The sequence below is a fragment of the Loxodonta africana genome, chromosome 18 (assembly GCF_030014295.1).
Source record: "Loxodonta africana isolate mLoxAfr1 chromosome 18, mLoxAfr1.hap2, whole genome shotgun sequence".
NCBI classification, from domain to species: Eukaryota; Metazoa; Chordata; class Mammalia; order Proboscidea; family Elephantidae; genus Loxodonta; species Loxodonta africana.
This window is the reverse complement of record NC_087359.1, coordinates 16,806,670-16,830,211: the sequence shown is the minus strand read 5'-3', so window position 1 is coordinate 16,830,211 and position 23,542 is coordinate 16,806,670. Positions and strand designations below refer to the sequence as shown.

The following is a 23,542-nucleotide window of genomic DNA, read 5'->3' as shown; positions in this document are numbered from 1 at the left end:
TGTGAGAGGACCCCACCCCTGAAGTGCAGGCAGGGGAGGGGACCACTGCCCACCCCCTTGGTCCCAGTGGTTCCAGCCAGCTTGGCGTTCCCCTCAGTTAAGTCCTAGCTATCGCTATGTGCACTACATTAGTCTGTCTGTTCCCCCTCAGCTTGGCTGCCCCTGACCCCTGACCACCCAGAGCCCCAATTTCCTGCTGCCGCTGTGCTCAGCTTCAAGTAGTATGTAAAGATTAGCGTTTACATTCTCGGCTTGACCCCTAAGGATGGGGCCAGGCAAAGACCCCAGAGGCATAGAGAACTCCTTGTCCCCCCTGCACTCCCAGGCATTTGTCTCTTCTGCCTGCCCTGCCCCCATGTCTGTCCTCTGCCCACCTCCCCCATCCGCTGCCCCACCCCCCCACCCCGGGGAGGCTTTGCCCTGAGAGGCCTCCAAGGGCTTAATTTGCTGTCACCTAATTAGTATCTGTTGTACCTGGGAACTTTCTCTGGATAGAGACCTGGGGAAGGGGGGAGGTGGGGGGAGAGAAGCAGTGTTGAGGCTGGGGTGCTCTGGGGAGGCCTCTGTTCTGTTCTTCCCCACCTGGGCCGGGCCACTTCAGGCCCCGCTGGCACAGCACAGGGTCCTGTGGTCAGTCCTTGGGGTGGAGGAGAGGCGCTCTATGAAACACTGTGTGTATGGTATGTGTGGGGCTGGGGAGGCACTATCCGGGGCTCCCAGTTCTCAGCCTCCTGGGCTTGAATTTGAGGCCACCCGGGCTGGGACGGTGTGGCCTCTTGGGGCCAGACTCGGGAGGCCTGGCACAGACTCTGCCTCAGTGGTGGGGTGTCCATGAGCCTGTGCTGGGGGACAGTTCTGGGCCCTGACTTGGGCGCTGTCCCGAGGTGGGGTGGGGCCTGGCCTCTTACAAGAAGGCGCCCACGCTGGTCCAGTCCTGTAGGTCGGCAGCCAGGGTGGCATCCCCAGCCTCAAAGAGGGGCTCTGGGGGCAGGCAGCCACTGCCACTCTCGTCCCAGGGGTGCTGCAGGAAGGACGTGGCCAGGAAGGTCTCATCAAAGTCCAGGCTGTCGGCAGCCTGCTCTACCGGGGGCCCCCAGGTAGCGGGGCAGTCGATGTGGTGGCCGTGGACGGTGAGGTCCACGTCACCATGTGAGGCAGGGCTCAGTGGCGGGCTCAGCTCCAGGCCCTCCAGGGAGCCCAGCTCTCCATCCAGCGTGAAGATGGCCTCCCAGTCAAAGTTGCCTTTGAGGGGCTCCAGCTCACCCTGCTCCTCCTGGGTCAGCAGCAGGGTGCTGGGTGGCCTTGGGACCTTGGCCACCCGCTTGGGCAGCGGCTGCTTGCGCTTGTGCCCAGGCCTGCCCTCGCCGGAAGCCCAGCCCACCTCCCCTGTGGCCTCCTCGAACTCCCGAAGCAGCTGCTGGGCCTCGGTGTTGACGGTCAGCGGCCTGGCCCAGGAGGCGGTGCTGGGCTCCTGTGAGGCCTGACGGACAAAGGCAGGGTGGATGTGGACTGGGGGCAGCCGCCGCTTCTTGAAGGCCCCACTCAGCAGCCGCTCTGCGTACTGGGGGTCAATGCGCCAGAAGCCCCCCTTGCCTGGCTCGTCCTTCTCCCGGGGCACCTTGATGAAGCACTTGTTCAAGGACAGGTTGTGGCGGATGGAATTCTGAGCACAGAAAGAGAGCAGAAGAGAGACAGTGACCGTCAGCTCAGTGGGAAGGGCTGGTGGTGGGGTGGCACCTGGTTCTCTTGCACCCGCCATCTCCTCCCCGACGGAGGAGGAGGAGGGGAGGATGGATGAGCTGGTCTGACTGGGCGGCTGGGACACCAGCCAGGGCACGGGGAGCCGGGAGTGCAGTCGGGGGCTTTTGTCCCTGTTGCCGGGATATCTGCTTGCTCAGTCATCCGAGCCTGAGCTGCAGGGTGGCTCTCAGTGCCCCCTAACCCTCCCACCACCTGCCCTCCCTCCCTTACCCCACCACTTGAGGCCTCTGGCCAAAGCCCTCAGCTCCCCCAGGGCCTGGACCCCATCTCCAGATTCCCGGGCCTGGTTGGCTCTGTTTGTGAAGTGAGTGGGTGGGGTGAGGAGGGGGCTAGGCGACCGATGGGGTATGTGTGTGTGCGTGTGCACGTCTGTCCATGTGTGCACGTGCAGGGATGTGGTACGGGGGAACTAGTGACTTTCCTTGTTTGTTGAGCCAGCTGCTGGCCTGGGCCCTCACCCTCTAGGGCCCTCTTCGTTGATTATTACTCAGCCAATGGCATAGTGCTCATTCCTGGGCCCCAGGCTCATTCCCAGGGCCCAGGTCCGTGCCTGGGGTATGGCAGGATGTGGGTCTCTGCTTCCTTTCCCAGGGCCTAATGGTCAGAGCCCAAGCAAACGAAGGAAGTCTTGGGACTGGGATGCCGTGGCCTGCCCCCATGAGGGACCCAGGGAAGACACCCTGCCCAGCCTGGGTGTCCTTGGGGGCCTGTGTCCCCAGTTAGCTTCTGATCCAGCTGATGGAAGACTCTCAGGGCAGTGTCTGTCTGGTCTCAAGCCCACCGTCCTGCCTCATTGGTTTGTAGGTACTTGGTTTGTGGAAACCATGCTGGGGGAGGAGTGGGTCTGGGGCCAGGACAGTGGGATGTATAGGTGGGTAGTGTCCCCCTGGTGAGGCTGGGATGTTTATATGGTGGCCAGGGCCCCTTGGCTGCTCTGTGCCAGGTTCTGGAGACTTGGAACATGAAGCCAGAGCGGCTGGCAGAGCCCCTGTGGAGAGCACCTGGCTCAGGTAATTGTCCCCCAGGGGAGGCTGGCTGAGAAGAGGGGTGGGGAGAGTAGAGGCAGGAAGCTTGGGCAGGGGTGGAGCGCGGGGCTGGGATGGCAGCTCTATGAAGACCCCATGCTCCTTGGTGGGGACAGCTGGTCTTTACACCCCACAGCCCTAGCCCTCCCCCGACCCCAGTGCCAGCAAAGGCCACGCCTCGCAGCGCCTGGCGGGGAAGGCCATGCCCCAGCTTCCGTTCTGGAGTCCAGCCCTGACAAACTGTCCTTGGGCAAGGCTGTGTCTAGGAATTCTAGGACTTGGGATAAGAATATTTTGTGCCCCCTCACCCCACCTCTTCCAGGAGGCTATGTTCCAGGCATTGTCTAGCCCTTGTCTTAGACTGGGCCTGCTGCATGAAGGACAAGTTCTTCCCTTGAGCCTCAACATCTGCACCCTAAGGCTCTCTGCGCCCTGAATTCTCCCTCCTCTCTCTCTGCAAGGGATGGGCAGTTCCAAGAACAGGGCTCCTTGGAGGACCTCCTCGACGGCCTTCGTCCTGCCCCCGCTGCCCCGCGACCCCGCAGTAACCGGCGGATCTGGGATGGGCGTCCTAGGGTGGGAGTGCTGGGAACGGAGTCCAGATCAGGGCATAGGGAGGGGTGGGGAAGGAGCGGCCGCCGCCCGCGCCTCCCCTACCTGCCAGGTGGGATCAGCGTGGCGGAAGTAGCAGAAGTTGTCCGTGATCCACTTGTAGATGGCCGAGAGGGTGATCTTGGTGGCCTTGCTGGCCTGCATTGCCATGCAGATGAGCGTGGCGTACGAGTAGGGCGGTTTCACATGCGGGTTGGTAGCGTAGTCCACGTCGTCGGGGGGCGGGGCCTGCATTCCCGGGGGCGCGCTCCGCGACGTGCTGGACGAAGTGGGCTTGCCTGGCGTGTGCGGCGGCCCTAGGCAGGCGGGGTCGGCCGCCAGGGGGGACCCGGGCGCTACCGAGCCTGGCACCTGGTGGTAGCCGTGGGGGTCGGCGCCCCCCGGGGGCAGGGCGGGGGCCTTAGCGCTGAGAATGGAGAACTCCTGCAGCCACTGCAGGCTGGTAAGGCTGTCATCCAGGGCGTCGGGCTCCTCTAGGCCGCTCTCGGGCGCGGCCTCCTCTGCCGGCCCCGCTCCCGGGAGGCGCAGCCAGCTCTCCGCCATGTCTGCGAGGGCTCTCCGAGGGGGCGGTCACCATCCACGGTCTGAGCCGAAGGGTGCGCCGCGCTCGCCGGTCGCTGACCCCACGGCTCCAGTTACACTGCCGCCCGGACGCGCGCGTCCATCCCGCGGCCTGAGGGCTGCCGCCTCCGGAAGTGTGAGTGGTCGCCTGCGGGGACCACAGGGGGCTGGGCACTCTCCTTCACCCGCAGGGGATAGGGTGTGTGTAAGGGGGGGGCTCTGCTCAAATCGCCCCCAAGCTGGAGAGAACCTGTTAGTGTCGGGGTCAGGGAAGCAGAAACAGTGCCCTCGGGTCCAGCCCCCGGGCGTCTACCTCTCTCTCCATTTTAGAGGAGACTTTATTGGCCAAATGTGGGAAGAGGGTAGGGGCACCCCTTTTTCCAGAAGAGCGGGAAATCTGTACCCTCCCCAACAAATGGAAATTGAGCGAAGCGAAAGCAATTATGACGGGGCAGGGAGTGGGAGGTCGTCAGATCCTTGAAAAGTGACATTAGAATGAGGGGGTCCCGGGAAAGGACGGCAACAGCATAGAGTTACGGGGGAGCGAGCGGTGAGTTACCCTAACTCCCCAAATGTCAGCCCCTGGGATCCCCACTTTCGTCGGGGACGGATGGGAGAGCGGGCTTGGTACAGACGACCTCCCTGCCCTTGGTCCACAGCCCTCCCAGTCCCTTACCTGGCTCAGAGCGCAGCCCGGGCCAAAGGAAGGTTCTGGAAGAAGTTCCTCCCACCCCCTGTGGCTCTCCGCCCCCAGCTCGAGGGCCCGGTCAGCGCCCCTCGTCGTACCCCCGCCCGACGGCGCCTCACTGAGCGCCCGCGGCCCCGGGACCTGCATTAAGTAGCCGCTCCGAAAGGCTTCTCCTGCTGCCATGGCGACGCTCCGCCCCCATAAACAGCTTCCGCTGTTTCCATTGGCCAGCACGTCTCCTAGGAGATCTGCACTTGCCACGCTCTCTGGCGGTAACTCTCCACGACCTCCCTCCTCCGGCCGCGCTCTCCCGCCCGCCCAGCCCCCCGCGCCCGGCGCCGCGCCTTCCCGCCCGCGGGCCCCGAGCTCCCGCCGGAGGCCGCGAACCGCCGCCGCCCGACCGCCCGCCCTGGGTGTCGGCGGCGCCTGGGACCAAGCCGGGCGCGAGGGCGACGCGAGGCTCAGGCTCGGGAACCGTATCCTCGGGGTTTTCTTTCCTCGCTTCTGGGCCGCGAGTGGCACTTTCTCATGTTTCCGCGGCCTTCCCTCTCTCCCGACCCCGAATGTCGTCTCTGGTGCCCGACGATGCCGCCTGCCGCTCATGCCCGCAGATATGTCACACCGAGGCGGGTAGGGCAACCAGTGTCTCCCGGTAAGCGGCTCCCTACCCACTCCTATCCAATCCCAGGAGCTGACATTCCAGAGGTTTCTGCGGAAGTGCTCTCTCCCCTTCCCAGGTAGCTGAGGAAGCAGAGCCGGCAGGGGAGACTCAGAAAAGCCACGGGCTGCCAAGTTGTCTTAGCGGGGTCATTTGCCCCATTAATTTCACCTACCTTTAAGCAATAGGGACTAAGGGGTAAAGGGATACCAGGGACTGTGGCCAGCCCCCCTCCCTTGCCCTGGCCTCCCTCCTGTTACTGACTTCCCCGCTCTTTAATTATTGAGGGGCTGCGTGTCGGCAGTTCTCCGGTTTAAGGCGGCTGCAGAGGGCGTGGGGTGGGGCGCCTTTCTCTGGCCTCTGCAGAGCAGCTGGGGGAGGGGGGAGCCAGAAGATGCTGCCCAGAAAACCCGAGAAACCCAGGGAATGGCCAGGTAACTTCCACCCTGGAGCATGTCTTCCCTACCTCTTGCTCTCTCCACTCCTTCACCTTTAGAGTCTCTTGAATAAAAAATACAAAGAACACCGGAGAAAACCAGACAGAACGGTTCACAAATAAGCCACCTTCCCAGTTAGCAGCTCTCCTTCCCTTGTAAGCACTTTTATTCATTTTTGAGAATCATGCAGCAATACATAAATATTACGTCCTTGATGTCCCCACTGTAGTGTGCCCATGAGCATCCTCCAGGGAGTAAGGGATGCATGGTGGCGCACACACACACACACACACCTGCACAGAATGAGCAACCAGCATGCCAGATACAGGTGGTCAGGATCCTAACTCCCTGGTGAGGCAGCTTTTGTGTGCGGGTGTGTGCCCAGGAGACGCCCCCCCCCCCCCAGTGTGGGTGTAAACTCTGGTTTGGTGGAACTGGGTAGAAGGGAAAACAGTGGTTTGGTGGGGTCACTTGCTCCATCAGAGAGGGGCAGGAAGGAGCCCCTGGCCTTTGTGGTCAGGTCATGGGTATCCTCCAGTTAGAAGCCAAGCCCACCCCATTTTCTCTGGTGATCTGCTTTTGACATGACTGTGTCCCTGCAGATGAAGGACTGGGACAATAGGGTGGGCTCTGGCCTGGTCCCCATCAGGCTGACTAGGGGACAGGCCCTTTGCATGGGATGTTCTGCTTGCCAAAGAGCTACATGAAAACGAGGTTAAAAAAAGAAAGAGGAAATAGAAACTGAGAAACAAGGATCAACCAGCCACTTCTAACCCAGGTGTGTCTATCTGCTACTAAGGGCTGAGGAGGAGGAGTGGGCCCAAGGCCAGGCTCCCCCTAAGATTCCTTCAGGGATCTTTTACTGAAATTGTCCCTTATTCTTAGGTACTTCTTAGTGTCTTCATTTACCTTGGACAAGTGCAGACTTCACCCATATTGGGTACTGCCTTTCCCATCACCAAAAATTACCAGTGTTTTTACTATCTAGAAGGAGCCCTGGTGGCACAGTGGTTAAGAGCTTGGCTTCTAAGCGGTTGGCAGTTTGAATCCACCAGCTGCTCCTTAGAAACCCTATGGGACGGTTCTACTGTCCTATAGGGTCGCTATGAGTAGGAATCGACTTGCCAGCAGCGGTTTCTTTTCTTTTTTTTTGGTTACTATCTAGAAAGTGGTTCCCCCTCCCTCCCCCAGTAACCAGCAAAGCACATTGTTTTCTGTGGGTATACCTGTTCTTGATTTTTCATGGGATGCCATATATTTGTCCTTTTGTGATTGAATTATTTCACTCAGCATAGTGTCCTCCAGATTCATCCATGTTATAAAATGCTTCAGAGTCGTCATTATTCTTTATAGTTGTGTAGTATGGCATTGTGCGTATGTACCACAATTTATCCTTTTATCCCTTGATGGGCACTTAGGCTGTTTCCATCGTTTTGCTATTGTGAATAATGCTGAGGTGTGCATATATCTATTCGTGTCACTGCTCTTATACCTAGGAGTGGAATTGCTGGATAAGGTATTTCTATTTCTAGCTTTTTGAGGAGGTGCCATATTTTTCATAGTGGTTATACCATTTTACAGTCCCACCAACAGTGTAGAGCCTTCAGGGACCTTTCTGATGATTGTCCTGGGAGAGGGCCAAGCACATCCCGTGAGGAAGGACCCAGATCCTCAAGGAAGGGGTGACGATAATTGCTTCCTCCTAGGGTTCCTGGCCCTGTGGCTACTGTTTATTTGACTCTCCTTCATCTCAGCTTCTCCTTGGGATCCTCCTAGGTCACACCACACTGTGAATACTACCTGCAGGGAGGGGAGGCGGGTCTGTGTGCCTTGCCCCAGGCTCAGGGAAGCTCCCCACTGCCTGGTGCTTCTGGGACTCCAACTTCAAGGAAATCAGAAATGGGGTTATTGCTCAACTTATCCTGGTTAAATACAAAAGGGACTGTAAAATGTTGACGGAAATAAAGAAGATTAAGTGAAGCCTCAACGGCAGAGTCTACTGAGGTATTCCAGAGAGGGTGGACGTGAAACTCCAGGCAGCTGCTCCGATCCAGGGTTGGCTATGTCACATCTCAGTCGGGACAACAGTCCTCCCATTTTTGACCAGGGCAGTGTAGGCCATTCCCTCCCTCCAGGGCTGCAGCCACACACAAGGTACAAAGGGTCCCCTGGGCGCTGGGCTCTTTTTGAGGAAGACTCTCGGAAAAAGCCTGGCAAAGGTTTTCTAGGGTAACAGTGCCCAATACTAAGAGGATCCACACCTCAGCCTCACAAGGAATTGCTGAATCTAACTTTGCTTCTCAAATAATCTCATGCACCACTAAATAACACCATCTTCCAAAAGCCTGTGGACAAAGTATCTCTCCAAGAGCTAGTGGGCTTCACTGATAACACCAGGGTTGGGAAGGGAGTGACTCCGCTTCGTCTAGCCTTGCTTTTTCAAGGCTTTGGTTTATATGGTTTATTCCACTGGGGTGGGGTAGGGTGAGGACACATGATTTCAAGGACACTATGTCTAAATCTCTCAAATAATGTGCCTGTGGAAGGCTCCTTGAGCAGTAGGGACTCAACCTCTCCACCCATCGGGTTCAGTGGATCTGGAAGGCAGGAGAGGAAAACTTGTAGGGAGAGGGGGTCCCCCAGGTGAAGGCCCTGGCCTCAGCCATGCAGTTCCCAGACCACAGCCACTGGCCCCAGGCTGCTGCCTGGATTTAGCACAGGCTCTCCACCACTTCCTTTGGGATTCCTGGGCACTGATTTGAGAATCACAGGTCTATACTGCTGGAAGCCTATTCCTTCAACTATTAACAGAGGGTGGAGATAGGGGCAATAGGGATAATACTCCCACCTCACAGGGCTGTGGTTAAGACGAAAGTGCTAATATATGATAGTGCCTACCAGTGCCTGGCACACAGAAGTGGTCAGAAGACGTGTATCTTGAAATGGATTCCCAGCCATTTGTGAACGCACCTGATCATAAGGGTCCTTCTTAAGGGTCATCATCTTGACCTCAGATTCAAGGTCCTCCTAAGCAGACAGGCACCAAGGCCAAGGGAGATAAGCTCTGGTATTAGGAGGAGGAACTATTTTTTCAACCAACCTTTTGGTGGCCACCACAGCTCTTGAGGAAGGAGCTCCCAGTGCTCTTTGAGGGAGGCTCCACATATGGTGCAATGTGGCTGCTCTCTTCTCACTGGAGTCATCCCCAACCCCACCCAAACTGAAGTTTTGGATTGTTTCTGATGTTCCAGAGACCAAAAATGCCAGATGGGTGTTTGTACGGAAGCCGCCAAAACTCTGAGTCTTCTGGGCTTACCCCCAAGGGAAGAAAAACGGTGCACAAGAAACAACCAGCTCCACCAGAAGATCAGAGACGTCTGGAGAGTCCACAAAGGGTCCCAAAAGCCACAGTTTGAGTGACTTCAGCCCACAGGAGAAAGCAGGGCTTCTAGTCCCTCTGCAAGGGAAAGGGCCATGGTTATAGGAGGAGGCGAAGCTGGGAGAAGGAGCAGGCTGGCCTAACCATCCAGCTTTCACGTGAGGATGAGTCGACACATGTCTTGATGAGGAAGCCCAGGAGCCCAGTGACCTGGTGAGGACAGGACGGACTTCGAGGACAGCAGGGGAGCCCTGGTACAGGGCCTGGGGCTCTTCAGACAGCTAACGGACCCCACACACAGGGCCTGTCCTCGGGGTCCTCCAGGCTGCTGGATGATAAGCGCCGGTGCCGGGTGTTCCTCCGACTGACAGTGTTGTCATCAGCCTGCCAGGTGCCTGGAGAAGAGAAAAGGAAGGTTACAGGAGCCAGACCTCTGGCCTGGTCCAAACAGGGTCTCCAGCGGGCAGCCAAGAGTTCGGCCTGGAGCTGGCAGGATGTATTACCTAAACAGCTATGCGTGTACAAGCCACCTCGCATAAAGAAAGAATTGGGAGGAGGCCTCCATGGGGCCAGGCACAGTCACTGCCATGGGGGCCACTGTCAGAGAGGAACATGGAAAAGTTCCTTGTTTGTGAACTTACCCTAGGATACACTTTTATGTCTTAATTGTTTGGTTTTGAAGTTTGCCTATATGTTGTGGTAACAAGAAAAAAGAAACTGGGTCTAGCTGAGATTTCCACCATGGACAGGAAGAGGTGGAGGGAGTGAGAACAGTATGTTAATTTGGGCCCAAGTGTTAGTGTTTGCCATGGGAACTGGGAGCGAGATGGGCCCCAGGTGAGCAGCTGCCCACAGGCTCAGGGACAGAGCGGCATACTGCAGAAGGCCGGTCTGCTGAGGGCAGCTGCCCTGCCCTCTTGCCATCTCTGTCTGTGTCTCAGCAACAGGCTGAGGAGACACTAGTCCAAGAGCCTCAGGGTCCCACAGGTATGGGCCCCAAAGGTCATCACCCTGCCCCAAATCTGCAGCTGCTCCTGTGTGACGAAACCCAGGTTTCACCCTCCGAGTGTCTCTCCCTCATGTCAGTCCATCCGGGCTCTCGTTTGCTTGCTTCCTAATATGTCTACACTCTGTCATCACACCAGTCTGGGCTGAAGTCCCTGTTTACAACTTTCTAACTGCTTGACCTTAGGGAAGTCACTTTACTTTGAGCCTTGGTGTTCTCATCCATCAAATGGGAGATAAGTACTTACCTCATGGGATTGCTTTGAAGATTATGTGAGATAATTTGGGGGGTGGGGGTAAGCAAAGTACCTGACTCACAGGGTGCGCTCAATGCGTGGTAGGAAACACAGTCCCACCCCCACCATCTAGAGCCTGGATTTCCTCCTCTTCACTGTTCTCCTGTCCACAGACTGGCTCTATGGAAGCATTTTCTACAGGACAGCTGGAGAGGTCCTTTCCCCAGCAAAGGTAGGGCCTTGGCTTCCCAGCCCTGGGGGTAAAGGCCTCACTTCTTGGGGTGGTTCAGAAGGCCTTTCCTCCTCTGGCCACAGTGGACCTCTTGAGCCTTGTCTCCCAGCACCCTCCCCTCACCACGTACACCTCAGCCCAGTGAAGTCCAGGGGCTCCCCTGAGTGCACCCTAGCCCCCTGCGCTCCCACCCCTCCTCACACTGCACAGAGACCGTTAATCCTCAAGCTCCTCCGTTAGACTGTAAGCTCCTTCTAGGCAGGGCATGTCTTATTCATGCTGTGTCTCCAGACCCTAGCACGGGGTCTAGTCCAGCATTGTGTGCACTCCATGGACGGACGGACCAACTGCAAGAGGTAGTCCCAGGGCTCACTGTATCACAAGTTCCAGGGAGTGCACTCATGACTCCTTGGGGTCAGCCTAAGAGGTCAGGCCAGCCTAAGACACGAAACCCTTTGAGGGCAGAAACACTAGGATTGGGCAGGTACCCACTGCAAACGTCCTGGTGTGATGCTACCTCCTCAGGCTCTAACAGTACATGGGAGGGGGGGACCCCAAGGGAAGAGGAACAAGATGAGCAGGAGACTCTTGGGTATCTTTCACACCCAGACTGGAGTCTGGGACATGGGTCAAAAATGCCTTTCCCCTCTAAGGGTGGCACTCTCGGTGTGATGGGATGGATACGAGGCAGTCAGTATTGCCTTTTACAGTTTAGCAACCCCAAAACCAAATGACTTGTGAGTTCATTTATAAGTTTGTTAGATCTCATACCTATTCCTCAATGTTTATGGGGCAGGACTCCGGAGCTGCGGCTGTTCAGTAGGAAAGACCAAAAGCAAATGGTAAACGAGAGAGAAGACACACATGCATGCACGAAGTAAAAGCAGCAGCAGCAGCCACATCACCACCACCTCCATCACTGCCACCAGCACGCCGTGACCGTGGGCCTGAGACGCTGTGCCGGAGGCTGGCTGGAATCGCTGAGTCTGTGCTACGGACTCCACGGTTAGTTATAGAGCCCTTAACGAGGGCTCCAAACCAGCTCCTTCTGGAACAGACCCAAGACATGGATCAGAAGTCTCTGCTCTCCCTAGCTTCCTGACACACTCTGGGGAGGGGAGATTTGGCAGCGAAGATGAGGCACCCTTCCCCCTGACAAGATTTCTAAAGGGCCCACAGCAACACCCTGCTGCCGCGTCCGTTCTCCTCAGCCTTGTTCAGCCAACCAGCCTGGCTGCGGGAAGGAATGCTGAGGGAGGCTTCCTGAGGCAAGTGCTAACCATTTTGTCTGGCCGAAGCCAATGCCCTTCAGCCAGAAAATGGAGCCTGGAGATCTGAAATCCTTTGAGGGAGAAAGATAAAGGTACTTTCCATCGGATTCCCATTTTGGGGAAAGAACTAGGAGAGTGAAGAGACCTCTAGAGGTAGATTTTGGGAGCACATTTAGGGAAATTGTACACATCCCTTCTCTGAAAAAATTTAGGCCAGTGACCTCTACCAAGCCACTAAGTAAATGTTAAGGCTATAATAGTTCGTTTTTCTTTGTACAGCTTCTCTCCAGGTGAAAGAGAAACTTAATTCTGATTTTTTCTTAACATCATGAAAAACTTTCCTAGTAGCATCTGTCTCAGGTTATGAAGCTTGAGGGGGGAGGAATAAATTGAATTTCAGTCTCCAGAAATATTTTTAGGTTCTACTAGATATGTTCACTCCTGTGCAGTTCAGTCAGTTAAAAATAGATTTGTGTTTCCACTAACCGACCCAAACTGTCTTTTTTGCTTTCCTTTAAAGAACTATCATTTCTCCCCCCGCCCACCCCGATCGCTAACTAACCTGCCACCTGTGTAATAGTCCATCAGGTTCTTTGGAACCACATCTACTTATTATGGTCTTGCAATTCTAATCTTCTTACCACCAACACCTGTCCGCTAGAACCTTCTGGAAGCAGCCTCAGAACACACCACCTGCCCAATGTGAAGAACCAGAAATTGACCCCTGGTCTTGGGGCCCAAGAGGAACCAGAAGCTTCTTAGGGGAAGAGGGGCCAGAATGACACAGGCGTCCTCTCAGCATCTCACAAAGGTGACGAGTGGTGAGGAAGGGAGCCTGAGCAGTCTGGCCACCAGCTGGGCCTCCCAGCAGAGCACCTGTGAGCGTGGGAGGGTTGTGCTCGGCACAGGGAGAGCACGGATGCTCCTCCCCTGGGCTCCACTTCTCATCGCCCTCCATGAGGAGTGTGCATCTACTTGAAACAGACTGAAGCAGAGACCACAGGCGTGAGAGGCTGTCCAGATGAGGAACTAGCTGGCCACAGGCATGAGAAGCCAAGCCACCCAACAAGTATCCTAGTCGTAAGATGGACATTTGAACTTATAGCTGGGGCTGAAGAGGCCTATTTATTCCACAGGGACCTACCAAGGTGGCAGCTCCTGTCACTGACCCACTGATACTTCCAGAGTTCTCCAGTGCTTTGCTACCAGTATGATGCTAACAGCAGAACCAGAGAAACATATTCCCCAGAGAGCAGATACTCCGACCCCCTCCCATTAAGAGCCCTGGAGGCCTCTGGTGAGAATACAGCGAACACTGAAAGGACTTATACCTGGTCTGACCCCAAATGGAAACCCAGCTCAATCACCACAAGGAAGCCCAGGGCTTCTTCCTTCCAGGCTTTGCTCCCCTCCCCCAATCCCATAAGTGGAATAAATATCAACAAGCGGGTTGGCTGAAACAATTCCCAGCAGCTCCCCCTGCCCAAAAAAGGTGGGGGTGGGGGAGCCTTCAAGGGAGGCAGGAACTTGGCTTTCTCTCCTAAGCCCAGTGTGAGGAGAGGACTAGCGCAGAGCTGCCACAGACACAGGGCAGAGCTAGGGCAGAGTGGCCACTAGCACCTTCACCCAGTTATCAACCGAGGATGCCAATTGAAAACAAACCCGCCCTGTAGTCCTTGTCACAGAAGTGTCCCCATTTATTTTTGTTGGTCAGGGGTCGGTTTATTCTCACAAATACTTTTCCTGGGAACACTTTAGCATACTGGCTCCAGGCCCTTGCCGGTTGGGAATAGAAGCCTTGTCTGTAGCTCTAAGCAAAAGGCTCCCCGCTGTCTGCAAGGTCCGAAAGCCTGGTGTCAGGGGCTGAGCGGGGCAGGGAGGACACTGTGGCACAGAGGGAACATGAACTTTCAGACGCAGTCTAGAGAACACACATGAATTTGAAAATAAACCAGACAGACAGACTCATGTTTGGCAAAAAGACGTGGAAAACAAATAGACAGACAGAGGCAAGGTAAGCAGTGGGAAGGCGGGAAGTGTACCTTGGACTGACTGGCTGAGGGGCCACACTCCCTCCCTGTGCCCAGGGTGGAGAGGCAGGTGGACAGAAACCACCTCTTTTGGCCTCACTGAAGATTGAGAGACCTGGGCAACATCTACAGGACAAACTACTAGAAAGCGGCTGAAGAGCCCTTTGCAAGGCTGGAGGATGGTCTCCCAAGAATTATAGCTGTCCTGCCACAGGCCTTGCGGGGCTGAGTCTCTGGAACCAGCGCCTCCCACACGGCTGATGGAGAGTGGCAATCCGCAAGAGGTTCCAACCCCTCCGGCCACTTCGCTGAGCGAGTAAAGCACTGGACCCATGAGGTGGCTGTTCTGAAGGTGAAATAAGTCTTCATTCTGGGGCACGTTTAAGAGGATTACAAACAACACAATGTGGGGCACAATCTAGAGTGGAACCAGGAGGGGGAATTCTGATCTAGCCCACTTGGGAAAGACTCAACTCTAAAGAAGTTGTCCTTGGAGTTTGTGGAACGAGCACGCAGAATCGGAGGAGGCCAGTGCTCAGAGCGTGATGAACACGGTTCTTTGATAAGAAGTGACCCTGGAGTCAGAGTTCAGTATCATGAGACACGTTTCTTCAAATCACACCCTGATCAAATCTGAAGTTAGGGCTCCAGGGAGCAAAGTCACCCTCGACCCCTGACCTCTTTGGGATCCAAGTCTAGTATGTACAGCAAAACTGGTAACCCAAGACTCACTGGATCGCACAGCTTAGTCGCTAGCCTGTGAAAGTTAGCTTCCAGGCTCCTCTCTGATCCTAACTTAAACACGTTTCCAGAGGAGCTCTGGATTCTCTTTGGAAGGGCTCAGGCTATCTTTCTAAGACCCTCATAGAGAGGTGTTGTTTGTCTGCCTCAAATTTCCTGTTGATAAAAGCAAGTCCAGGCCACCTGACATGGTTCCTGTATGCTCTTGACAGAGGGGCCTGGTGAGGCAGAATGGAAGGAGAGGGGCTTTCGCTTCTCACTCACAGCAGGGGTTGCTCTTTGCAAAAAGCTCAAAGACTCCCCCAAAGCCTTATCACTTTTTCTGGGCCTTTGTTTCTAGCATCTTAGCCTACCCTATGCCTTCTTCCCAGGAACTGCAGGGCCGGAGATGGGGTGGGCCAGGGTGAGAGCAGGGGTCAGAGTAGACGGATGGTCTCCCACCAAGTTCATGTTCAGCAGACTGCCACTCACCGGGTAAGCAGACCTCAGAGCACAGCTTATTGTCCAGTGCTTTCACGCTTGCGATGTCAAAGTCATTGTTATTGTCACACTCCATACCTAGGAATGCGTTTGTCCTCTGGCCTGTAACGGAGTTAATTCAGTTAGCGTGGAGCTGGCTTTATTTTCCTCTGCTTTGCTGTCCTTAAAATAAAAATCTTAAGGATGGAGACACACAAATCAAATCACATGTTAAAAAAAAAGACAATAACTAAGTAGGTAAAGAGTGGACAAGAAAGGCATCAGGCTGGGTGGGTATGTCTGTGTTCTCGAAGCCATCCTGCTCTGTGTTCCTAGTTGGCCCGTTTCCATCCATTGTTCTGCAGGGAATAAGTCAGGTCACTGAGGAGGGCCACGTGGACCCACGGGCTCGACAGGAACAGAACCACTGCCGAGGACAGAGCTGTGCCAGAGGGAGGCCGACGAGAATGAGGCTGGCAAAGCTGCTCCTGTCCACGCCTGTGTCTGTCTTTGGTGCGGGGCAGGTGTGTTTATGACCATAACGCTCTGCAAAATGAGTAAATACGTCTGACAGCAGTTAATGGTCTCAGGTTCCCCAGTTCTGCTTATCAGACCGGAATCACCACATTTACAGAATTGAGATTTACTCCTGGTTGAGGCTTAATTTATTTTGTAATTTCGAGTATGTTTTAAGTGATTGACATTTAAGAGGTGAAGGGGAATGTTTTAGAATTTATTTTTTCAAGCTTCCCTTTTTTTCTTGGTGAAAGAGAGAGGAGAAAGCATAAATCCACGTGTGGGCTATGGCATGTCAGGGGAACAACCCACAACCCTACATGTTTTAGGACCAGGTATTTTATGGGGGAAGTGACAAAGGTGACTCTGAAGTCCCGAGCACTGGGCTGATGACCCTCTGAGACCCCTCTTGGGTTGGTGGGCACAGCCTTAGTGTCATCCTTGCCATCAGCCGGCCAGGTGGGAGTCGTCAGGTCACATGCACTGAAACCCCCCAAGCAGCGGCCAGTGCTAAAGCAGGAGCAACTAGGCTGACATCTGCAGATGAGTCTGCGTCCAGGCTGGGCCCCAAGTGCCTTGGAGGTGCCCTTCAAGGGAGGCACCTCGGAGCAGCAGGGGGAGCAAGTCTGGTTCCAGAACACCTGGGATTTCCTTCCTGGGGTGAGTTTCCCAGCCCCTCTTCTTCCTAGTTCCTCTCTCTGCAGGCTGTTCCTTCCTTTCTAGCTTTACTGGAAACAAACTTCTTCCAGTAAAGAATTAAGGCCTGAATTATGGTAAAGAAACCATTCCAGCAGCCTACAGAGCACCTGCCTGAGCTGAGCTCCTAAAGGAACGTGTGTCTGCTGTCTTGACCACCTCTTTAGTGTGTCTGCTGGCTCCTAAATCCCTCTTCTACAGCAAATGTCAACAGTTTTCGCAACTGAAGCGAAGCCAAACCGACTGCCAAATAGTCCTTTCTCCACGTGGAAGAAACTGGCTTCCTGCTTCTACTAACCGCCAGGGCTGCTAGAGTGGCACCGCAGGGCTCAGCTGAAAAGCTGCAGCAGGAAGGGGGTGAGGGGAGGTCCCCGAGAAGCTTCAGGATCTACTACACGTGAACACAGAACTGTGTGTCTTCTGCAGCATCCTCATCCTGACAACCTGGGCTCTGTGTCCCAGAAGAGCTGGGAAGTCCCTGAGACCATTGGGTATCCTGCTACGATACGTCATCCAGGAGACAGCCTTCCCCCAGCAACCACGCATTGAGCTGTGCCACTGAGTCACACCCACACTCCTTCTTCCCCCTTTCAGGAGCACCCAAGAAAGGAACATAAGAAGGAGCAAAGGACCAGGTCTTTTACCCTCTTCTCGCGTGGGGGATCCATCCTCTTCCTCTGGAACGTCATTTCCCTAGGACAGAAGAAAGATGCTCTGGGTCTACGGCAGTCAAGTGAGTCCAAGGATCGGCTGAAGATAGGGCTGATCATCTTCCTGGTGCCTGACTCCAGGTGTACGTCACAAGTATGCACTTCCCACTAGGGTTTAACATGCCACAAGGCTGGACCCTGGCCGGCTAGACTGTGCTCAGGAAGGCCCGGCTGGCTGATAGGGATCAGGTCTGAGCCACATTACGGATGGAGACTTGAAGTGGTCTGCCAGGAATACCCTGGTTATAGCTTAGCTGATCATAAAACTTCAGAAATCCCTTAGGATCCGAAGCCCTATCCAAATATTCCTGTGAGACTATCTGGCTCAAGAGAAAGTTCCAGTGCCCCTGTGAGCTGGGTGCTCCCGCAGCACTTCCCACACCTCCATCAGGGATTTCCCACACTGCCATCCTGCCTCCCCCTGGGTGGGGTTCAGGCAGAAACCATGTCACTCATGCCTTCATGTCCCCAGTGCCAGGACGTATCTGCGACAGGGTCGCCTTGTGTCAATACCACTAAGTGAACGAAGGACACATTCTCCAGGTCTGGGGTCTGGCATAGGAGCCCTGGTGGCCCAAACAGTTACGTGCTGGCTTAGCTGCTAACTGAAAGGTTGGTGGTTTGAACCCACCCGGCAACTCCGAGAGAAAAAGACCTGTCCATCTGCTCCCGTTAAGATTACAGCCTATGAAACCCTATGGGGCAGTTCTACCCTGTCACATGGGGTCACTATAAGTCGGAATCGACTTGAAGGCACCCAACAACAACAACAACAGGGTCTGGCATGGAAGAGTTACCTGCTGAACTCCCTTCAGGCCTATCACTGCAACCACAAGTCAGGGTGCCCTCTGCTGCCCTCTAGTATTTATCCCACAGCCCTGGACCTCAGCCTGGGCCATTCTTGCTTCCACCACATCTCCCTTTGCTGAATCCAAGCATGCCACTTAGGAAGGCTTCGAGTCACAGCTCTCCAGCCTTGGTTCACCCCCAACCAACGCCAGGAGCACTACCTCTGCATCCTGCTCTTCGGCTGGGAGGTCAACAAGGTTGACATCTGGAGATTCCAGTGGCAACGTCTGCAAAACAAAGATCAAGGGCTCTCCTACCAAGCTCTCCTGACAGCAGAGAGCACACCCAAACCCAACGCAGCTTCAGTTACAAAATTGGTCCCAACGGGCTAAGACGGTATTTCTGGATACAGGAGAGTCCACAGAAGGAATTCCTGGAGTGAAGCACCATTACCTTGCTCTCCCCAGCACTCCTCTGAGTGCTCTGCAGAGCCCCTGGCAGACCTTTTACAGGGAAGCAAAGTGATTCCTGTCTCCCTCCCCTTACCTCTCCTTCCTCTGATGGGGCCCTACTGGCAGCCTGGGGGGAAGGGAGAGCCTCTCCCTCTTCTTCCGGGCCAGGGGCGATGTAGGAGCCGCCGGACATGGAGGAAATGGTGTCAGTGCTGATCTGGGAGTGCTGGCTCTGGGAGGACGCCATGGACATGACCGACTGGGCCAGGCTGCTGCTGGCAGGGTCTTTGGAGACAAGAGTCGAAGGGAACCCCATGCATCAGTACCAGGCAGGAGACTGGCGTCGCACGGTTTCTGTTAGCTTAACGGGGAGCAGTGCTCTCTCCCTGCGCACAGGCAGCCAGGAGTAGTGGCCTTACCTTGCCCTACCTACAAAAGGTTTGAGATTGAAGGCTTTCCAAGACTCTGTGACTTTACATTTCAGAGCTCAGAACTCAACCTCAGGAACCAGAGTTTTGTTTTTCCTGCTCATGTTACAGGAAAACCTTACAGTAGGGCAGGATTTAAGACCCATGACTCTTACAGCTCAGACAGACCGCCCTCTCATCTCAGGAGAGCAAGCCTCCCTTCCCTCTCGGGGGAGGGGGGCCTCTTCATTCATGCAACTTGGGTATTAACATGCTGCTCCCAAGCCCACCGCTCCCCGCTCCCTCAGGTACCTTCTGGGGAAGAGATGGTGGATGAGAGAGGGGTCCCTGTGCAAGACGACTGGTCAACAGCTCCTGACGAGGACAAGGTCAGATTCTCACTTTCTGGAGTCTCGCCACATTCCTGTGGGGTGGGGGACACAAGGGGAAAGCGAGTAAGCTCAAGGCAAATGTGTGGAGGAGGGGTGTGAAGGAAGGGCTCTGTGAGGATGAGGAGGAAAGGGGGTGCTGGGAGCTCAGGGACTGAGTGACACTCAGAGCCCAGCCAGCTGCTCTTCCTTCTGTCATCCCTGGCCTGAACGGTGTCTCCCAGGGGATGAGCTGACTTCAGTCAGCACACCTCCGCCTGAGGCGCAGCAGCTGCCGAGGCTCAAGTGACACAGGTCACCCAGCAGCTGGGACATGGGGACATCCAGTGGCGTCAGCAGGGTTGGTGTTACCTCGTGCGGTAACTCATGGTATTACCCGCCCCCATGCTAATTACCACAATATTGTAGCTAAAACACCAGGGAATTTGACAAAATCAGCAACTATAAAAACACAGGTAGCAACGAAAAGAACAGCACGTGCTTGTGGCACAGGAGGACAAAACCACGTGATTCAAAGTCTTGCTGTAATTGGGTAATAACAACAGCTCTGACCAGAGCGCATTACAAGGTTCAAAAAGTAAAAAGTTATAACTACAGGGACATTTTTATAAAAAATAATAAATTTCTGCTGAAACACTGCACAAAAATGTTATAGACAGTCATTTTGGTGTCACCCCCTCTGACGGTGTCACCCCCTCTGACGGTGTCACCCCCTCTGATGATGTCACCCCCTCTGACAGTGTCACCCAGTGTGGGCCACACGCCCCTGGTGATCCCACTGGGGACACCCCAGGTTTCCCCAGGATTATGAACTGCTTTCCTTCTGAAGGCAAAAGAAGAGACACCAGCAGGGGCCCCGCCTGCTAGGCTTGCCGATTGAATGGGTGTGAGTTCAAGGTCGGTCCACCTAAAACATACACTGCCTTGCCTCCCCAACCACTCCTCCCACTTCTGATCCTGATGCCCACTTGTCAGTTACCTGGACACAAGGCCTTACCCAGACTCAGGCAGGGTGCAAAGTGGGGTCGAGTCTATCTCTAAACCCATTGCTTTTCTCCAGGCGTTCTTTTTCAGCCTGGCTCAGGTATTGGCTCTTGCTTGGTGAACTGTTTCCTGCCCCTGGTCTGTCCCCTGGCGAATCCCCTCCCCCCTCCCTCTCTCAGGTGGGCCTTGGTGAAGCAAGGCTCTCCCCATATCACTGGTCGGCTCAAAGCCCGGCTTCCTGCTCTGCGCCTGGGCAAGTACTGTCCCCTGGAACATTCCTCTTGCCTTTCTCCTCACGTCTAACCATCTCAAGATTCAGCGCAAATGCTACCCTTAGCACTTTTTCCGATTTCCTCCACTTAATAGAATCTTTCACATCTCTGCCACAGCACTTTATTGTCCTTGTTTGGGGTGCGCTTATCATTTTCTGTAGTTAAAATTCATTCACTCAACAAATACTTAAAAACCAGTTGCCGTGGATCAATTCTGACTCATGGTGACCCCATGTGTGTCAGTAGAACTGTGCTCCATAGGGTATTCTTCAGTGGCTGATTTTTTGGAAGTAGATAGCCCAGCCTTCCAAGGTACCTCTGGGTGGACTCAAACTGCACCACCCAGGGACTCTGGAAACAAATATTTACTGAGCAGCAAGTATGTGCCAGTATGAGGCTGGTGTTCATGGGCCATGAGCTCCTAATGACAGGAACCATTTGATTGTCTTTCTCTGCTCCACTGTACTTCGCCTTTCAGAGAACCCCGTGCTGTCGAGTCGATTCCAACTCATAGTGACCCTATGGGACAGAGTAGAACTGCTCCATAGGGTTTCCAAGGAGTGGCTGGTGGATTTGAACTGCCAACCTTTTGGTTAGCAGCCGTAACTCTTAACCATGGTGCCAGGAGGGTGTATAATAAACCTCTCTGGTTAATCAAGTCTGGGAGGGATGCATGGGGAGAAATCCCAGTCTTTTCCACTCTACCACGCTGGCCTCCCACTGGCCTCTGTGGGGCTCCAAGAACACCCTCCCTCAGAGCTCTTTCCCTTGCTGTTCTTGCTGCCTGGAAGCCTCCTCTCTCAGACATCTGCACGGCTCGCTCTCCCACCTCCGTGGTCCCGTCCCTGGCCCACTCTGACCCTGACACGCCCATTCTCCCTTATCTAAGAACTATCTGACACACATTTTTTACTTACTGTCTTTAATGCCCAACCCACCCCAATTGGCAAGAATATGAGCTCCACGAGGGTAGGCATTTTGTAGTTCTCCCGCTGCTACTATTCTCAGCACAGAGAATGTCCTTACTCGCTGCTGCTGATTCGGCTCTTGACTCGTGGTGACCCCATACACAACAGGACTAGATGGGAAGCCTCCACTGACAGACGGGTGGGTGGATGTGCATGAAGGTGCACTGGCCGGGAATCGAACCCTGGTCTCCTGCATGGAAGGTGAGAGTTCTACCACTGAACCACCACTATCTAGCACAGAGAACAGTGCCTGGTAAATAATACAGGCTCACTGCCTTGTTGAATGAATGAATCTAACGAAACCTCTGCTGCTACCCAGAGGGCATTAGAAAGGTGTTTGATGAATGGATGAAAGCAGAGGACCTGATGAGGCGCGCAGGTTGGAGGAAAGTGCCCGGAGCCCAATACCCAAGAACGGGAGAAAAGTGCACGTTACTTCTCTGAGATGGTGTGCAGACCGCCTCTGAGGGAGATGCATCTCAGACTCGCTGTAGGAACGCTCGTCTTCCTCCTCGTGCAACACAGAAGAATTCTGGGAAACGGACCTGTAGAAGGCAGGCGGGTATCTGCTGTATCCAATACCTACCACAAGACCAGAGCTCCACCTGTGCTCTTACTAACCACACTTCGCGGAGGAAGACAGCTGCTGGGAGGATTAAGGGGAAACCAAACCTTAACGATAGGGAGGTGGGAACCAAGTAGTGGAAATGGACTGAGACCTCTTCTGGGGGTCAGAAGGTCTCAGTTTTAGCTTTAGCTCCTTCAGCAACTTGCTGTCTGAACTTGGGAAAAGACACTGACATTTTCAGGATCTCAATATTTTCATCTGTAAAATACCTTCCTGCATTGTACCACAGAAATATTATGATTTGTGCTAAATTGGACTTAAATGTTCAAGATCACAAAGTTCCTTCAGCCCTCATACTAAGTGATGCCCCCCAGCGCCTGAGTGACCTTCATGGTGCTTCCACCTCCACAGCACTTAACCTCCTCTTCTCTTCTATCCCCATTAAAAAAAAAAAAAAGTACTTATTTTAAGAGATTTGTCTAATCCAAATTCTCCTAAGTACCCATATGCCATCTTGTTTTCCTGTCTTCAGAGATGGGATTCCTTCCCCTCCAAAGGCTAACCTCAGGTCTTCAGTGAGACTGAGACATTCTCAGGAGATCCCAAGGGTCTACCAGGCCCTGGGGATCAGGATGTGAGCCAGCACCCAGGGGGTGAAAGATGGGCTGAAGGTGTCTCACAAAGAATTCCAGAGTCAACGTTGTTGAGAGCTGGCACTCACTTGGAGAGACTCTTTTTGAGGTTGAGTCCCTGGCTGCTGCAGTCTGACAGGCGGTCGAGGGGGGAGAGCGTCCTGACAGGGGGCAGATGACCATCACTGCCATAAGAAGGCAGCATTCCTGAGAGGTGGCCATCTCCAAGCATGTGAAGTGGAGGGACCGCTGGGGATGGTGTGAGGGGCCCGTTGAGGGCCTCCAGAAGAGACACCACTTCATAACCTGGTGGAACGTTCTCTGAGGACTAGGGGAACCAGAGACAGGTTGAAAAATTAATTAAAATACTCTTCTTCTCGTGGCATGCTCATGTTTCTTACTGTATACTGGAAAAGTGTTTTCTTTTACATCTGGTCTGGGTGCTGGCGAAGGCAGCTTCTGTACTAGAGGCAGAAAAAACCAAAACCAAACTCACTGCCGTCGAGTTGTTTCTGACTCATAGCGACCCTATAGGACAGGGTAGAACTGCCCCATAGAGTTTCCAAGGAGCGCCTGGCGGATTCGAACTGCCGACCTCTTGGTTAGCAGCTAGAGGCAGAGGAAAGATAAAACGTCAAAGACTGCATGCTCCTAGAGCCTGCTCACGGAAGAGCTTTTTCTTAATGTTTATTTTTTCTGATTATGATAGAAATACATGTTTATCACAGGAAATTTGGTAAACACATAAAAGAAAAAAAATCACCAATAATCAAACCGCCCGACAATGATAACGTTGGTTAACATTCTAGTGTATTTTCTTGCAATTTTTCCCTCTGTACTGTTTATATAGTTATGATCCACTGTAAATAATAACTGCTTATTTCACCAAACATTAATATTTTTATTTCTGAAACCTCTTCATATATGTCCTCTTTTCTCAAATAACATGTTTCCTAGCTGTTCTATTATTGTTGCTGTATGCTGCCGAATTGATTCCCACTTATAGCGACCCCATGTGGCAGAGGAGTACTGCCCTACACGGTTTCCTAGGCTGTAGTCTTTAT

General features: G+C 54.1%; 2 protein-coding genes across 3 annotated transcripts in view; both read right to left on the bottom strand.

Annotated features, from left to right (window-relative positions):
- Positions 1-414: 414 nt before the first annotated feature.
- Positions 415-4,746, bottom strand: FOXJ1 (forkhead box J1). Its single transcript, XM_003417244.4, has 2 exons — positions 3,444-4,746; positions 415-1,663 (listed from the first exon to the last, which is right to left on the bottom strand). Exons 1-2 carry the CDS (start codon positions 3,939-3,941, stop codon positions 905-907), a joined length of 1,257 nt encoding a protein of 418 aa, XP_003417292.1. The 5' UTR covers positions 3,942-4,746; the 3' UTR covers positions 415-904.
- A 1,124-nt stretch (positions 4,747-5,870) lies between these two features.
- The window catches only part of RNF157 (ring finger protein 157), an 88,937-nt gene continuing 71,265 nt past the window's right edge, over positions 5,871-23,542 (bottom strand). For both annotated transcript variants that reach the window (XM_064270709.1, XM_064270710.1), the window contains exons 12-19: positions 22,568-22,806; positions 21,715-21,823; positions 18,978-19,089; positions 18,353-18,543; positions 18,028-18,093; positions 16,952-17,000; positions 15,108-15,218; positions 5,871-9,516 (exon numbers count right to left, since the gene is read on the bottom strand). In XM_064270709.1, coding sequence (XP_064126779.1) covers positions 9,395-9,516; positions 15,108-15,218; positions 16,952-17,000; positions 18,028-18,093; positions 18,353-18,543; positions 18,978-19,089; positions 21,715-21,823; positions 22,568-22,806 — 999 coding nt within the window. In that variant the 3' untranslated portion in view covers positions 5,871-9,394. The remainder of the gene's footprint in view (positions 9,517-15,107; positions 15,219-16,951; positions 17,001-18,027; positions 18,094-18,352; positions 18,544-18,977; positions 19,090-21,714; positions 21,824-22,567; positions 22,807-23,542) is intronic.

What these genes read in the sequence shown, in the direction of transcription:
- FOXJ1 (XM_003417244.4), bottom strand. Translation starts at nt 3,941, where the DNA reads ATGGCGGAGAGCTGGCTGCGCCTCCCGGGAGCGGGGCCGGCAGAGGAG. An exon ending in ACGCTGATCCCACCTGGCAG is followed by an intron (nt 1,664 to 3,443) that starts GTAGGGGAGGCG and finishes TTCTGTGCTCAG; the next exon opens with AATTCCATCCGCCACAACCT.